This window comes from Equus asinus, chromosome 20, assembly GCF_041296235.1.
Source record: "Equus asinus isolate D_3611 breed Donkey chromosome 20, EquAss-T2T_v2, whole genome shotgun sequence".
Taxonomy (NCBI): domain Eukaryota; kingdom Metazoa; phylum Chordata; class Mammalia; order Perissodactyla; family Equidae; genus Equus; species Equus asinus.
The window spans coordinates 72867667-72883493 of record NC_091809.1 but is presented as its reverse complement, the minus strand read 5'-3'; the positions used below and the strand labels follow the sequence as shown (position 1 = coordinate 72883493).

The 15827-nt window shown below is 45.9% G+C and overlaps 1 protein-coding gene across 7 annotated transcripts in view; it reads right to left on the bottom strand.

The window, feature by feature from the left end:
* The window catches only part of ME3 (malic enzyme 3), a 178851-nt gene extending 163344 nt beyond the window's left edge, over positions 1–15507 (bottom strand). For 2 of the 7 annotated variants that reach the window (XM_044752381.2, XM_044752383.2), the window contains exons 1-2: positions 15379–15507; positions 14485–14682 (exon numbers count right to left, since the gene is read on the bottom strand). In XM_044752381.2, coding sequence (XP_044608316.1) covers positions 14485–14667 — 183 coding nt within the window. In that variant the 5' untranslated portion in view covers positions 14668–14682; positions 15379–15507. Of the gene's footprint in view, positions 1–14484; positions 14683–15003 lie in introns of all 7 variants that reach the window. The other 5 variants (XM_014867991.3, XM_070490504.1, XM_044752382.2 and 2 more) reach the window with 4 other exon arrangements.
* Positions 15508–15827: the final 320 nt, after the last annotated feature.

Here is a 15827-nt window from a genome sequence, read left to right as displayed (position 1 = left end):
CCTTGTTATTGTGAAGTATGCTGAGGAGGGATAGGAAGCAAATGCAACGAAGAGTGGTGGTAACAGTGTGTAGGGTGGGTGGCACTGGAGGGAAAAATACAAACTGAGTCCTGGTGAACCTGAAGGAGAAAGACACAGGAGACATGTCCTGTCCATTCTACTTCCAAACTCTATTTCCAATCCAACCACTTCTCTCCTCTGCCCAGCCATCTCCCACCTCCCAGCCGCCACCTTCTCAGGCTCCCACTGCCACAGGAGCCTCCCACTGGTCCTGCCTCCATTCTTGCCCCCTCCAATCTGTTCTTCACGCACAGCCAAAGATTATATCATTAATGCAAACCAGATAATATCATTTCCTTGTTTAGAACCATTTGACAGCATCCTGTTTTTCAAGGATGAACCCAGGCCACATCCCACACACCCCAAGGCCCTGCATGCTCTGACCCCTCAGCCCTATATCACCCTGATTTTAGCAATTCCTTCCCTTGCTCATCACACTCCTACTGGACTGCCTGTTGTTAGTTTCCAGAACCGGCCTTACCAAGCTGCTTGTTGCCTCCAAACTACACGTGCTACTCTCTCTGCTGAAACACTCTTACCCCAGCTTCTCCTCTGGCTGGCTTCACTTTCTTTAGGTCTCTTCTCAAGTGTCACCTCTTAAGACATCTTCCCTTACCATTGAAGTAGACCCTCTGTTATTCTCTCACACTCTGCTCTGTTTATTTCTTCACTACCACCAAAAACCATCTTCATAATTTCGTTTGTTTACTTACTGTCTTTCTCACTAGATTATATACTCAATAAGGAGACGGATCACAGCCGTCACATTTACTATGTTACTCCCCATGCCGAACAGTGCCTGGTAGACAGTAGGTGCTCAATAAACATTTGATGGACAGATGGACAGATAGATGAACAGACAGATGGTTGGACTGGGAGTCAGGGAAGAAGTAAAGAAGAGACAAGATCCAGGACAGGAAGTAGGACTCTGTAAGACAAAAAGGTCCACTTAGGTTGGCAGCCCCAGGCAGCCCAGGGATATCATGAAGACCCTCAGGATATCCTGTATGGAAATCTATAAGGAAGAGAAGGCCATGGAAACAGCAAGTAAAAGAGTTATAGGCAAAGTTCACCTTCTTCACAATTTTTTCTCTGCTTGAGAATAATATACGTAAATGGTAGGCATTACATAAGTGTTTATTATTATTATTTCTAATACTATTACTCCAGTAATTACGAGTCCTACAGGAGGCAGCTGACTCTGTGTCTAGTAGACTGGTAAAAGGTTACAGAACCTCGAACAGCTCAGTTCACTAAAGAACAGCTGAGGGTGGATGGCCTGCAGCCCGGCAGCCCGGCAGGCGAGGCTGGTTACTGAGGCAGGGCTGTCTTTCTGCTCTATAGGCCTTCCCTACCAGCACCACCTGGCCAGCCGCCCCACCAGCACCCATGCATCATCACCCACAGGCATGGCCAGACAGCTTCCGAGGCTCCTTAGACATGAGGAGAAACTGCTGGCAGCTCTTGGAGTGTGAAAACAGCAGAAATCTTTCAGCTCTGACGGGTAGATATCAAAGCCTGATTTTCAAAATGGCTATTAATAGGTTTTTCTCCAAACTATGTATCTCAACTCCTGCCTTATCAGGTGGCAACTGCATTGTTATTCACTGTCCTGTGACCTGAAGTGATTTCACCAGTCAAAACAAATAATTATGGGCTAGAAGAGACCCAAAATAAAAGAGATAAAAAGGGAGAGTATGACATGAGGGCTGAGCTTTCTGTCAAATGGTTTGTGGGCTGTCTTCAAGATCATGTTACTGCAGAGAAAAACAGAAAACCCAAGACGAAGGTGGGAGTCAGGAGCATGTCCATTCATCATAAACGGACCCACATGAAGTGACAGCAGGAGCTGTGTCAGCAGATGTTTAGTTTTGCAACATGTGACAATGTTTAATATTATAGCATCTTTTCTGCCTTTCTTTGGAGTGACTCAAAAGCACCCTGCTTAAGTCAACTGAGGCTAACTCAGACGCTATTTCAGGACGGCAGGCAAAGTGCTACTTTTCAAAGGCAGTGGTTCTAAAAGATGGACACCACCCAAGAAGGGCTGGAGTCACCCTCCACAACTCACTTCCTGGGCAGAACACCCCACCCCTCTAGGCCTCTGAAACCTTACCTGTAAATTGGTGGTAATAGGTTAGGATATTATCCGCTCACAGACAAAGGGCTGGACAAGATGACCTCTTAACAGTCACTTGGGGAGTGCTCACCCTGAGTTCTAACGGAGGAGAGATGCTTATTAAAAATATGCATATGCAAATATTTGTTAATTATCCATGGCAGAGTATATGGAAACTGTAGGACTATGTTAAACTCCCTGCTGGGTGAAGTGGGCCCAGCTATGCCCTATTTAGCCAGATTTGAAGCAACATTTTAACTTTCCTGCTAAACTACCATAACAGACCTTCTCTTGTCTTGCTGTTTTGCTATCATCATGTCACGAGATAGACAGTGTTGTAGTGATGGCAGATAGATAGATAGATAGAAGATGGATGAATGGATAGATGGGTGGGTAGATAGAGAGACGATCAATAGATAAACAGATTGAGCTAAACTTGGATTTGTTTTTCAGCATTAGTTTTAAAAACCTTGGTTAGAATGTGCCAAAAAGTTGGAACAAAATCTTGAGATTCCTGCAGGGTATGACGGCGGCCACTCCCTTCAACACCAGCCTGAACTTCCAGCAGTACCAGCTCTTCAAATGGCACTTGAGTTTTCTGTTGCTAGAGACATTTTTACTTAAGTTTCTTTTGGAAAAACATCTAGATCATCCAGCTTAAGCTCCACTAAGCACAGAGAAATTATCACTGATGTCTCCACTCAATCTGCTCTTGCCCAACTTACTCCTCTCTTATCAAGCTCTACCCAAATCAGACGGATCCACACCCACGGAGAATGAGTCTGGATCTCTCCATCTTTCTCCCTCCTTCCAGAATGGATGTTCTAAGGGATGGGGAGCAGGTCTAAACCCTACCATGTCTGTGACTTCTTCTACAGCCCATACAAGGCTTCACACTGTGTTAGGAATGGAGCAGAACCTTTAAAGATGGGATTAATGGAGAGTTAATTGAGCACTTACAAGGTGCTTTACATTATTTCATTTAATCATTATAGCACCCTGTGAAGTAGGTGTATTTTATTATCATCCCCATTCACAGATGAGGACACTGAGGCTTAGAGAAATGAAGTGGCCTTCCCAAGATCCCTCTTGTAGTGAATGGCAGAGCTGGAATTGGAACTTTGGACTTTTCTGACCCCAAATCCCTAGCTCATGGCCAATGTGCTCTGCCGTCTAACACCTGGTCACTGGGCTGTGCCCCTGGGGGTCTTGGAGAGGTTTTACACACAATCGATTCTAGCTAACTACTTTCCTCACCTCCAAAATCCTTTAGCTTGTTGACAGTCACAGTAGGTCGAAACCTAACATCTTTAAAGCAGCCTCAAGGATGAGAATATATAATCTCATCATAAAGGTGCTGCTCTTTAGATGAAGTGCACCTGGCACAACATCAAGGCAGAAAATTCTTTAAGAAACTGATCCTTGAAATCTACATGAGCATAATAAAAGATTTCTCTTGGCTTTCAAAATTCTCCAAGCCCCAATGAAGACATCTAAATATAATTTATATTGTCACCATCTTTTTAGGAGAGACGGCAGATGAGATTGTGTATTACCAGTCTTCACCACAGCAGTTTCTGATCTGTCCAGGAAGGAATGCAAAAGTGATTCAGTTAATTAATTTTTATGGAGGGTATACTATGAAGAAGGCACTGTGCTGGCCATTCAATGCCTAAGATGGAGTCCTGGCTCTGAAGACGACATCAAGATGGAGACAGACATACACACTATAAACATATCCTGGGACCAAAGGCGGAAAAGAGCCATGACTGCACAAGCTCAATGTCAAAGGAGGGCAGAGGATGAACAAGTCCCTTCCATGTGGCATTATCAAGGACGTCAGTGTGGCAGAGGTGAACCTACAGAATTGAGCCCTGAACTATGCTGAAGATTTTGATAAGTGAACCCAATGTGAATGGTGCCCCTGCAGTTGTGCAACAGAAAACCAAGTAAAAGAACAAAATCAAAGATCATGCCAAAGTCCTGGAGATACGTCATTAACAATTTGTAGAATTAGAGATTTTACAATGTTATTTAGTTCTCTGAAAATGGGGACCCTTATGAGGTATAGGTCTATTGCTCAATTTCTGCACATTCAACCACAAAACATGGCTATTCTCAGGGAGAATGCAATTCTCTCTCATGATTGACCTAGACAGCTTTTCCTCCACTATCTCCATCTGCCAGCTCCTCCTCTTCCACCCGTGTCAGCTCTGACGACACTGCCATAGGGGTGTTTTTGCAGCCCTCTCCCATGCTCCTATAGCACTTGGCCCTCTGCTCCTCTCATGACGCTGACCTATTGAATGGAAACTCCCTGCTTATCAACCTCCAGTCCTCCTACACCGTAAGCTCCCCCAGGGCAAAAGAAGTGTTGTACTTACCATTGGGTTTCCATTGTCTAAAATATAATAGGAAAATGCCTATTGAATAAATGTAATAAGTAAACAAATGACTCTTAGGAGAATTACGCATAGTTAAAGGGTGATGAAAGGCATGCAGTGATCTTTAAAGTTCCTTCCAACTCCCAGATTCTGATGCCAACAGAGTCAGTAGGTGTGATAACAGCCAATCCAAGGGCCAGAGCAGGGAATGCCCCCCATTACTACCTGGCAAGGCCTAAGTCTCCAGCGAGAGGCTCCCTGCACACTGGAAGTGGCAGTCCAGCATAGAGGGTGAGGATGTGGGCCCTTAAACCAGGTGGGGCCCGGGTCCAAGACCAGCTGTGCCACTACGAGCTGTGTGACTTTGGGCAAGTTAGCTAACCTCCCTGCGCCTCAGTTTTCTCACCTGAAATATAACAGTGTACTTCAAAAGGCTGTGGTATTGCATTAATGAGTTAGTATTTAGAAACTGCTTAGAACAACTCCTGGCAAACAGTATATCCTAAAAAATGCTGGCTCCTATAATTATTACTTGAATTCCCTCCATAAGGCATTCCACTATTGAAGGAAATTCAGCATAATGGAATCTGGGTTGGAATCCTCAACACCTCCTTCAGAGAGAGAAAGAGGGAACAGAGACTGTCTACTGTGAGTGCTGGTCCAGCTCCATGTTAGTCGTGAAGGGACGTGGCTGCCTTTCTCCTATTGGGGTAGCCACTGGACCGCTCAATAACTCAGAAGGGATGCCACCTTGTACATAAGCGGCTCCCCACTTCTGTTTTCTGAAAGAGCAAAGTGAAACAAAACACAGGAACTAGCAGAGTCTGCCTTCCCCAGAGTTCCACACCATAGGTGAGTATGTCTCAGAACCAATCATGCTCTGGGCTTCATGGAGATTGCTACTAAACAATACAGAATCCAGAAAAAATGCTTTAAAAAAATAAGATTCTCAAGTTCCTAATCATTCAACTCTATCCCCTATAGTCCCTCTAGCTTTCAATACCACCTTTAAAAGCAAGTGTGGCTTTGATTGTCTCTTATTCAAGTTCCTCAAAAGCTGATGATCTTTCCATCAAAAATCCCCTTCCTCAAATGACTGAGTACATTTCAGTCTCTACTGTGTCCCTTTGGTAGGAACTGTGCTTTAACCAGGCTGCCAGGCAACCATTTGGGTACAGAATGAATGCACGCTTTTAACCGCTGACCTCGCTGGCACCCCTAATCGTAGGCTATCCCTCAGATTTTCTTCGCACAATCATAGAGCATCTTTTGTGCTCTGTGTCAGAGAGGCAGTCGAACCCCACCCCAAAGGATTTCCCAATGCACTTTTTACACATCAAAGTGAAGGTCTGGAAGCTGACTATAATCCATGTCTTTGCAGACAAAAATGCTGCACATTAGTGACCACTCTGCCATGGCCACGTGAATCAAAAGGCCTTTTTTCCCCCTCACTGTAAGACTGGCATTTAGAGAGAAGAGGGTAGATGATAAAAGAAACCTTTGGTAGACATGACAAAAAGGCAAAGTAAAATACAGCCATAACCCCCAGAGCCTACAAAGGCCCAAGAGGACCAAGAGAAACCGGACACACAGAGATTGGAGAGGAGCCTAAAAAAGCGTCCATAGAAACTCTATATAGAGAGGCCAGGGTTAGATTGGTTTTGATGCCAGTTGGCCCAAGACTGAGCCAGACCACATGTATTTCTGTATGGGATTTGCCATCAGGGCTGCTTTACACAATCTAAATATTGCTGTTTACAACTGTTTTTGGAAGAGGCGGCAGCTTCCCATGTTAACATTTTCTTACGTGTATCTAAACATATTGCCTCTAGAAGATAACAATTTATACGCAGGCAAACCTTGAAACAAGACTATATTAGAGAGGGGCTGGCCCCATGGCCAACTGGTTAAGTTCGTGCGCTCCACTTTGGCAGCCCGGGGTTTCGCCGGTTCGGATCCCGGCCACGGACATGACACCGCTCGTCAGGCCCGTTGAGGCAACGTCCCACATACCACAACTAGAAGGACCCAGAACTAAAAAATATACAACTACATACTAGAGAAAAGGCAGGAAAAAAAAAAAAAAAAGAAGATTGGCAATAGTCGTTAGCTCAGGTACCAATCTTTAAAAAAGAAAAGACTGTATTAGAGAGATTTCCACAGGATAAGAACGCCACCCCTGTGTTACAGATCTTTCAACTTCCAAACATTGGTCTGAATGTTATTTCCTTGGCTCTAGAAACTCAATTCCTAACAGAAACTGTAACGTAAAATTGAAAAGACAAGGGAACATTAAAGAAAACTATATAAAGAGGAAAACAAATCTCTCATAATTCCACTGCCCTAACACAATCATTTTCACATTTACTTCCAAGTCTTTTTACAGAGTTGCATCTTTTTACAGTAACACAAATGGATAGAGATTCCACTTAGCATTCTGCATTTTGAATTAAGCATTCATAAACATAAGCCAACGTTTCTGAAATCTTCACGATGATCACACAAATGCTAATCTAACACATAATATACTTTCTTTGGAGAATAATTCAACTATTTATGACAACATGTTTATGAGAAAACAGTTTCTGAGCATCAACTTTGGGTACCAGGAGTAGCAAATCTCCCTCCTATGCTTCTGGCATCTCATCCCATACTTCATCCATTTTCTGACCCCTAAGAGATGAGGGGGTTCCCAGCACAGTGTCTTAGTCCACTTGGGTTGCCATAACAAACACCATAGACTGGTGGGCTTAAACAACGGTTCTGGAGTCTGGAAGTCCAAGATCAAGGTGCTGGCTGATTCTGTTCCTGTTGAGGACCATCTTCCTGGCTTGTAGATGGCCATTTTCTCACTGTATTTTCCATGGCAGGGAGAGAGAGTGGGTTCTCTCCTATCTCTTGTATAAGGGCATTAATCCCATCATGTGGGCTCTACCTTCATAACCTAATTACCTCCCACAAGCTCCATCTCCAAATAGCATCACATTAAGAGTTAGGGCTTCAACATATGAATGGGGGGCACTCAGTCCATAACATGCTTTCACTTGTCTTCAGTAGGGCTGCTGCAGCACAGGGAATCAGGGGGTTCAGAACAGGGAGGGGGGCTCCAAGGATGCAAAGTAGAGAGTGGGAGTTCTAGGAAATTGGAGATGCTGACAGAAGCTGGGGTTTCCTACCTCTGGTCCACGCCCTAGACATCTCCCCTTTTTTTTCCTGTGGGCCTCAAGAACATCCCCATCCATCTCTGGTTCCGGGCCTAAAGAGGGCCTCTTTCTTCCACAGGGCTGGGTTGATGCTGGTAAAACTGGAAATAAAGAGTGAACACCTCTGTGTTGTGCTCCTCCAGACTTCACTATAAGTCGGACTCTGGGCACACAAAGGGCTGACGGGAGTTTATCCACACTCCAGATAGAGGTGATCTTGGACAGGTAAACCCCACAGAGGGGGGTACTAGGGAAGGAGAGGCACCAGGGTGAAAGAAGGGGGCTTTGGTGGAAGGGGAGATGGAAGGGAAGAGATGAGAGGAAGATGCTTCAGCAGATGTCTCTCTGAATGATCCACTCATCCAATAACTGTTTATTGAGCATCAGCTATGATCCAGGCGCTGTTCTAAGTACCCCAGATACGTCAACGAACAAACAGACAAAAATCCCTGCTTATATGGAGCTTACAATGCAGTGGGGAAATACAAACAATAAACAAGACATAAGTAAGAAAATTAAATAAACATTAGGAAGTATCAAATACTATGGGGGAAAAGTAGACCATGTTAAGGGGGATCAAGAGAGTTGAAAGGACCATATACAACTTCATGTGGGATGGTCAGAGTAGGTCTCAATGTGAAAGTGAGAAGCCTCGAAGAAGGTGAGGGTGTTGACCATGTGGTTCTTTAGGGGACAAGCGTTTGAGGAAGAGGGAACAGCCAGTGCAAAGACTCTACATAGAAGCATGCTTAGAGTGTCTGAGGAACAGCAAAGAGGCCAGTATGGTTTGGGCAGGGTTTGGGCAGGGAGTAAGGCTGAGGAGCAGCAAGAGATGAGGTCAGAGAGGGTGAAATCAGGCAAGGCATTATTGTAAGGAATTGGACTTTGCAGGGTTGGGCAGAAGAGTGACATGATCAAACTTGGTTTTAAAAGGAGCACTGAGTGTTGTGTGGACAATAAACAAGAGGGGCACTGATGAAAGCAAGGAGACGAGCTGGGAGGCTGCTACAGCCATCCCTCAGAGAAACGTTGGTGGTGGGGGTCAGGATAGGACCCACAGTGAGTAGAGGCTGGATTCCAGATCTACTGTGAAGATAGAGTAATAGGATTATCTGGTGGATCAGATATGGGGTCTGAAAGAAAAAGAGTGGTTAAGGATGTGTGCAAGGTTTTAGCCTAAAGGTGTGGTTAACAGACACAGAGGAGTGGATTGAAAGAAACAAGACTGGAAGTTGGGAGACCAATTAAGAGACTTGCATAATCTAAACATGAGATGATAAAGGACTAAACAAGGCTGGTGGTAGTGGGGATATAGAGAAACTGATGGATTTTAAAGGTTGCAGTAAAACAGATAATAAAAAATAAAAATTTCAGATAAACATTTCGTGGCAGTTTCCCCAATATCCACTCTCTCTTTAAAGTGTAGAATTTTTAGCTGAATACATGGGTGCCCTGCTAAAGATTACATTTGCCAGGTTTCTTGCAGGTAGGTGTGGCAGATGACCAAGTTCTAGCCAACTGGATGCGAGTGGAAGTAACATTAGCAACGTCCAAATTGTGCTCTTAAAAGGCATTTCGCCTTCCCACTGGCTTCTGTATGGAACTGACGGCAGAGGCTTGGGCAGCCGTCTTGGACCACGAAATGTAAGATGCACACTGGCGATGGCAGAGTAACAAAATCGAGCCACATATCAACCTGTGATTGGCCACTCAGTCTTGTTCATGAGAGAAAAATATGCTTCTATCTTTTTGAGCCTCTGTATTTGGGATTCATTTTGTTACAGTTGCCTAACATTTAGCCAACTAACGCGAGTTCTTTCAGCTGTTCCAAGCACAAAGCCCTACCATCAAATGCTTATTAATTCCACGAAGCTAGGACAGTATTGAACAGGGAAGGATTTAATTCCAACCTGCCTTGGCTCGTTTGTTCTTAAAATATCTAAGCAGTATTTGAGTTTTAATACCGAGTCACTGCACAAGAAGCTCGTCTAGAGCGAAGTGATGCATATGGAACGAGTATTTACTTAATAATCCATTGCATCTCTTTCAATCCAGGCCCAATTCAACATCACATCTGAAACAGAGGTCTCAGGAAGACATATTATGTTATCTGTCTTTGAGGCAGAAAATAGCATCACCAACAAACTTCTATCATCTCTTGACTGATCGGTGAGTCAGGTGTGTAATGACAGACTCCCCCCACCAAAAGGAGGCAAGATCAAGCTCTAAGCTGGCACTGAACAAAAACATATCCTTTAATCAAAGGCAAATCCTAGCTGTGTGGGTGTCTAATAAATCACCCCTGAATATGGAAGGGATTGAGCTGAAACCTGTGTAGCCTCAGCTGTGCAGCCAACCCTGCAGTGCTGGCCACCAAGCTTTTACACATTCACTGATCTAAACGCATCAAGTCCATGCGGGAAGGCGGTCACCTGCACTGCCTTGCAGTTGCTAAGGGCCTGTGCCTGAAATGCACTGGTCCATAATAACAGCGATCCAACTAAGCACCCTTTCCACTCATTCTTTCCCTCACTATCAAACTCAAGAGATCAAAAAAGTGCAGAGAAGCAGGTGGACGTTTACAGCAAAATCATCACTCGCATGTGGGTCAAAGGGGGAGGCTGACGCATTCTGGGAAATTATACACCCCCCCTTGCAATGAAATGCCCTGAAGTCTGGGAAGATTTGGGTCAAGTAGGTGTATTTCCTCCAAATGGACCATTTGTAGGCACTTCTCTCGGCAATGAGAACATTAGGCTCACTGTAAAGAAGTAACATTAAGATCAATAGAGTTGAGGGGGAAGGGATCATGACTTGATCGAGATCATTTAAAGAGCAAATATTTATTGAGCATCTCAAGTCACACAAAGCAAGTGTCATGTGACAAGACAGAGTCTCTGTCCTCAAGGTGCTCAAGGCCCAGCCATTGTGACAGAGTGCTCAGTGCCCAGAAGAAACAAACACAGAGTGATACGACAAGTGGGAGGGGACTCAAACCTAGTTTGGGGAAGGGGGGTAGGATAGCCCTCCCCAAAAGAGGCTACAGGAAAGCTGAGGCCAGAAACATTTTTATGGGCCCCTTGTGACATTGCTAGAATGGGGATAATACCTGCCTATGAAGACACCACTATAAAATGGTGTTCATAGTTTCCTCTTCATGTGAGTAAAATATGGCTGATATCTTGTAATATGTAATCAAAGATTTACTCCATTGCCAAAATCTACATGAACAACAGAAGAGGTCATAATGTAAATTTTAAAAGAAAGGCAGAATATTAGTAGAAAAGGAAATAGAAGTTGATATACTGGAGAATTTGCATCATTCAGAAAATCTAGACTCCTGGAATCACCTAGTTCCAATTCTGTTATCATCAGGAATATGTCTAAACCCGCCAAAGCAGATGTGAATGGGAACTGTCATCACTATTCAGCGAAATGAAAATCAGGAGGCAGGCTGCTTCTGCCCACTTCTGCAACCAAGGACAATCTCTGTGGAATTGCTTGATCTCGGCCCCTCTCTTTATCTAAAAATGAGATGTTGGATGAGAACGTTGGTTTTCAAATACACTTTTTTGCTACAATCCACAGTGAAAAGCAGCATTCCCCAAGGTGACCTGATACAATGCTTATCTTTATTAATTTTAATGCATTTGTTATTTTTTTATTGTACTCTAATCCATTTCTTTAAAATAAAAATGCCAGTTAGACCCACTAAGCTAATTTGCTGTCCCACAGTTTGTGACCTGTGGTCTGAACAACTTCCAACTAGATCATCTCTTAGGGCCCTTCTGACCCCAATTCTAGGAACTGTCAACATAATCATCTAATATTTAGCACCTTGCAGTTTCCAAAATGTTTCACAGGGGCTATCTCCCGCAATCCTCACAGCTGTGGTGTGACATGGGCTCTGGAGATGCTCATGGGATTCATCACAGATCACACAGCAAGCGTATGACAGAGCTGGGACCCGCCCCAGTGAGTGCACAGCAGGACGATGCTTGGCCTGTTCAGTAGCTCTTCTCTCGGAGAATCCCACCTCCTGACACCCTCTGCCTTCAAGCTTCAACTTAAATGCCTCTCCTGATCTGTCAAAAGTGGGACGCCAATCTAGTGAACACATTCCTAGAATGTAAGGTTAATTTTCACGTTCATGTCCTTGCTAGATCCTTCAGGAACTATCCCGGGTCGGCCACAAATGCATGAAACTCAGTCGCAGAGCCAGAGGAGCTCACAAGTCTCGCAGTAAAAAAAAGTTCCACCCACAGACTCGCCCACTAAACACAGCTTCCCTTTCAAAGCTGCCCTTCTCTTTTTTTCTCTCAGTGATAATCTGAGTTGTTCTGTTTAATTCAGTAAGTCTCCCCATCTGGCTGACAGAAAATGCCAAGATTCAAGCCTTCCCTGGAGACTTTCTGATCTGATCACTGGAGGTCAACGGGACAGCAATAGGTGGCACTCCCGGGGAGAAGGACAGGGCATCTGTAGCAGCTCCCAGGCAGTGCCGCTCCTCCAGTGCTTCCCCTCCCGCCCCAGGGTGAGTGGGGGATGCCCACAGGCCTTCTCAGCATCACCCGAGATACCCTCCTTACCCCAGGTCGGCATCTACTGCCTACAGGGACACACAAAATAATATGAACGTCATGGAAAGGTCAGGTCCCCTAGATTTACAGACAAATCTAGGAGGAAAAAATTTACATCAAGGGACGAGGCACAGGGGCAAGAGTGCTTTTAGGGAGCCATAAGCCTAGGACTAAAACAAAAGACATTTGAGCCCTTCCTTTATTTTTTTAACTATTCACAAAGCAGTAAGTGCTGATTCGTAAGGTGCCAGTACATCTAAGGCAGTTATTGTCAGAACAATTCAAGTCTGTAGTGGGAATTTATTGTTTCGCTTTCCAGCATCTGGCGCTCCTTCTTCTGAGGACAGAACACAGATTTACTGTGGGGGAACCACATCCCTTATTCTAAACCAGTTGGTATGAGTGGCCCCACCTTAGACCCTATTTTTAGCTCCAGCAGTGGGCCCTGACTGGTTTAAGTTATGGTGACTGGTTTGGGGAGGAGAAGAGAATCCAACTGGAATCAATGAGACAGAGGGATTCTTTTTCTGAGGTTTCAGAGAAAGTGTCTTTTCTTTTCCACAGGAGCTACCAGAAGAAAGTGTCTTTATCCCTGAATGGTGTGGTGTGAGAACAGGAGATGGGGGACTGGGGTAGCATCGAGGTGAAAGAGTCCCCTGGATGCAGCCTGAGGATGAAGCTGACACTGCAGAAATAGAGCAGACAGCCAGAGAGAACCCGCATCCTTAAGGATGCCATCTGGACTGCTGGATCAAGCCTTGCCTATAAGCCTTCCTCTAGATAATTTTAGTTAAAGGAGCCTTTTGTTTGCTCAAGCTAGTTTTGAGATGAGTTTTCTAACACCTGCTACCAAGTAATTCAAATTCATAAAACACTTTAAATATCCCAAAGTAGTCATATGCAAAGGATTTAGGGTCTCTTTGTGAGGTGGGGGGCGGTGCAGGGGGGAGTACGATATATAGAGGTTGAAAGAAACTTTTCTTAGCTTCTATTACTTCTTCAGGAAATAATCACAGTACTTAGCATCTATATAATTGTTCTAATTTCTCAAAAACACCTTTTCCACACATATTTCCTCACTTGAATTTCATTATCCCGAGTCCAAAAAACTATTAAAGTTTCATTTTGTAGTACTTATTTATCAAGGACTTTATAGAATTTAAAATAGGATTTTAAATTCAGTAATTCATTTGATTGTCACAATAACCAAATGAGGCAGGAACGGTGGGTCTCTCATAGGCAGGAGAAAGCTGAACCTTAGAGAAATTAAATGAGATGCCCAAGTCAGTTTGAGGAGGTGTAGGAAGACAGGCCTCAAAATTCAGACCTCTTGCTTCCTGGGTTTTAACATCGTTCTATCTTTCTCAGCTCAATCCTCTGAACCAATGATACTAAACTCAACTCCTGGAAACAAATGCGTGCGGACCGGCGCACTGAGTCAGCAGTGGGCTGAACTGGACGGAAGCGCCGGAGATCCATATCTGGATTCCAGTGGCAGAGCTGCCAGAACTAACTAGCTGGTGACCTTGGACAAGTTCCCTTTGTCTTATTTTCTCATCTTTAAAAGGAGAGGTTGGAATTAGGATTTATGATGCCCCTTCAAGGTCTAAACGTTCTACAATTCTAGACTTTCTTGTCCCTGCTCTCAAATTAATCTTTTTTCTTAGAATAATAATTATAACCACAGGAGACATTTGTTCTCTCTGGGTGTCAGGCACGGTGCTAAGAACTCTTACCTCCATTTTCTCTTTAAATCTCACAACACTCCTGAGACAAGTGTCTCTGTTTTACAAATAAGGAAACTTGGACTGACAGCTGAAAGGAACTGCTCGAGATCAACCGAAGTGGTAAGCATCAAGGGGAGATCCGACCCGAGGTCGGACCGGCCACAAGGACCTTAATTCAGTCTATATTGTTCTTTCCAAGAAATTAGGCTCCCCCATTACTGCTCACCTCTTTCCACGCAGAAGAGGGATAGAAAAAAAAAAAAAAAAAGCCAAACCGAGTTACCCCAAGCCTCTGCAAGGCAAAAATGGAAAAACGCTGGAAGGGCGCGTGGGAGGATCCTCCCCAGGCCCAGGAGGCGGGGCGCCCCTCCCCGCCTGCCCCGGGATCGCGGCTCGCCTCCCGGACGTTACCTTGTTGAGATGCGGGTTCCTGGTGACATCGTATCCGCGCTTCTTCAGGGGCACAGGGCGCGCTGGGCCGGGCTTGGAGTGGCAGCCTTGGGCGGGCGCGGAGGGCGCCCAGCGCGGGACGGCGCCGCAGGCCAGGCCCGGCCGCAGAACCAGCCGCGCGCTCGTGCCCAGCGCAGCGCCCATGGTCCTGGCTCAGACCTGGCACCGGGGGGAAACCAAGGTCAGGGGCGCCTTCCGGCCGGCCAGGCCCCACGTGCGCCGCAGGACGCCGAGCCTGAGCCGGGGACGCGTCCCCAGGAGAGGAGAGGGGGTTCCCAACGGTTAAAGGCGCCAGCCCCCGCCCTTCTTCGGCGGCCACCTGCGCGGCTCTCTCCGCTCGCTTGCGGTGCGCAGGCCTTGCCAAGCGCGGGGCAAAGCGAAAGCAAGCCAGGAAGCAGAGTCTGTGCAGGCGACAGCCCGCGTCACCCCCGCCCCATCCCCGCGAGAAAGAGGCGACTGCGCGCCGAAGGGTCCCCGAACCTCCACGCCCGCTTGGTGGCTTGCCTCGGTCCCCTCCTGCCCCAGCCCACCTGCGCTGCTCCCGGAGCTGATGTCTATGCGGCCCCGCTGCGGGGCAGGCGGGGCGAGACGCTGCAGTGCGTTGTTCCCCTCCTGCCAATGGCTGCACCGCGCCGGCGGCCGTGAGAGCGCGAGGCTGGTGGGTTCCAGAGAGAGCGGTCCCGAAACCTTCGTTCGCAGTGCGGGGCTTCCCCTGAGGACGCGCGTGGGGCGATGCCTCACCGCGTGCACGTGCCTCCCCAGGGACAACAGGAAGCTCAGAATGCCCCCAGGCCTCTCCATCTTGACGAGCTGAACAAACGCACAGGCGGGGTTAGCGTTTAGGGATCAACATACCTTCTTACTCTCCCATTTGAGGAAGGCCCTGGTTTCAGTCTTCAGAGTAGAAATTCTCAGGCGTCTAGTGCTCGGTGTTGCGTCGTGCTGTCAGTACAACAGCCTTGGCCACATGTGACTCTATAAATTTAAATATGCTAATTTAAATGGAATGAAATAAAAAATCCAGTTCCTCAGTCACAATAACTGTATTTCACATGCTCAAGAGCCACTTGCACATGATAGCTATGGCAGTGGAGAGCACAGGTATGGAACATTTCCCTCTTTGTGGACAGTTCTGTTGGACATCACTGATACAGGGTCCACAATTACTAAGAGGGCTCCTGGGGACCCAATGGAGCCTGCCATGAATGGTTGAGGACAGACAAGGACCTTGAAGTCAGTCAAATCCTAAATTTAATTGTACATTTTCTCCCCGCAGGAGCCAGGAGATTTCTTTTAAAGTGAAC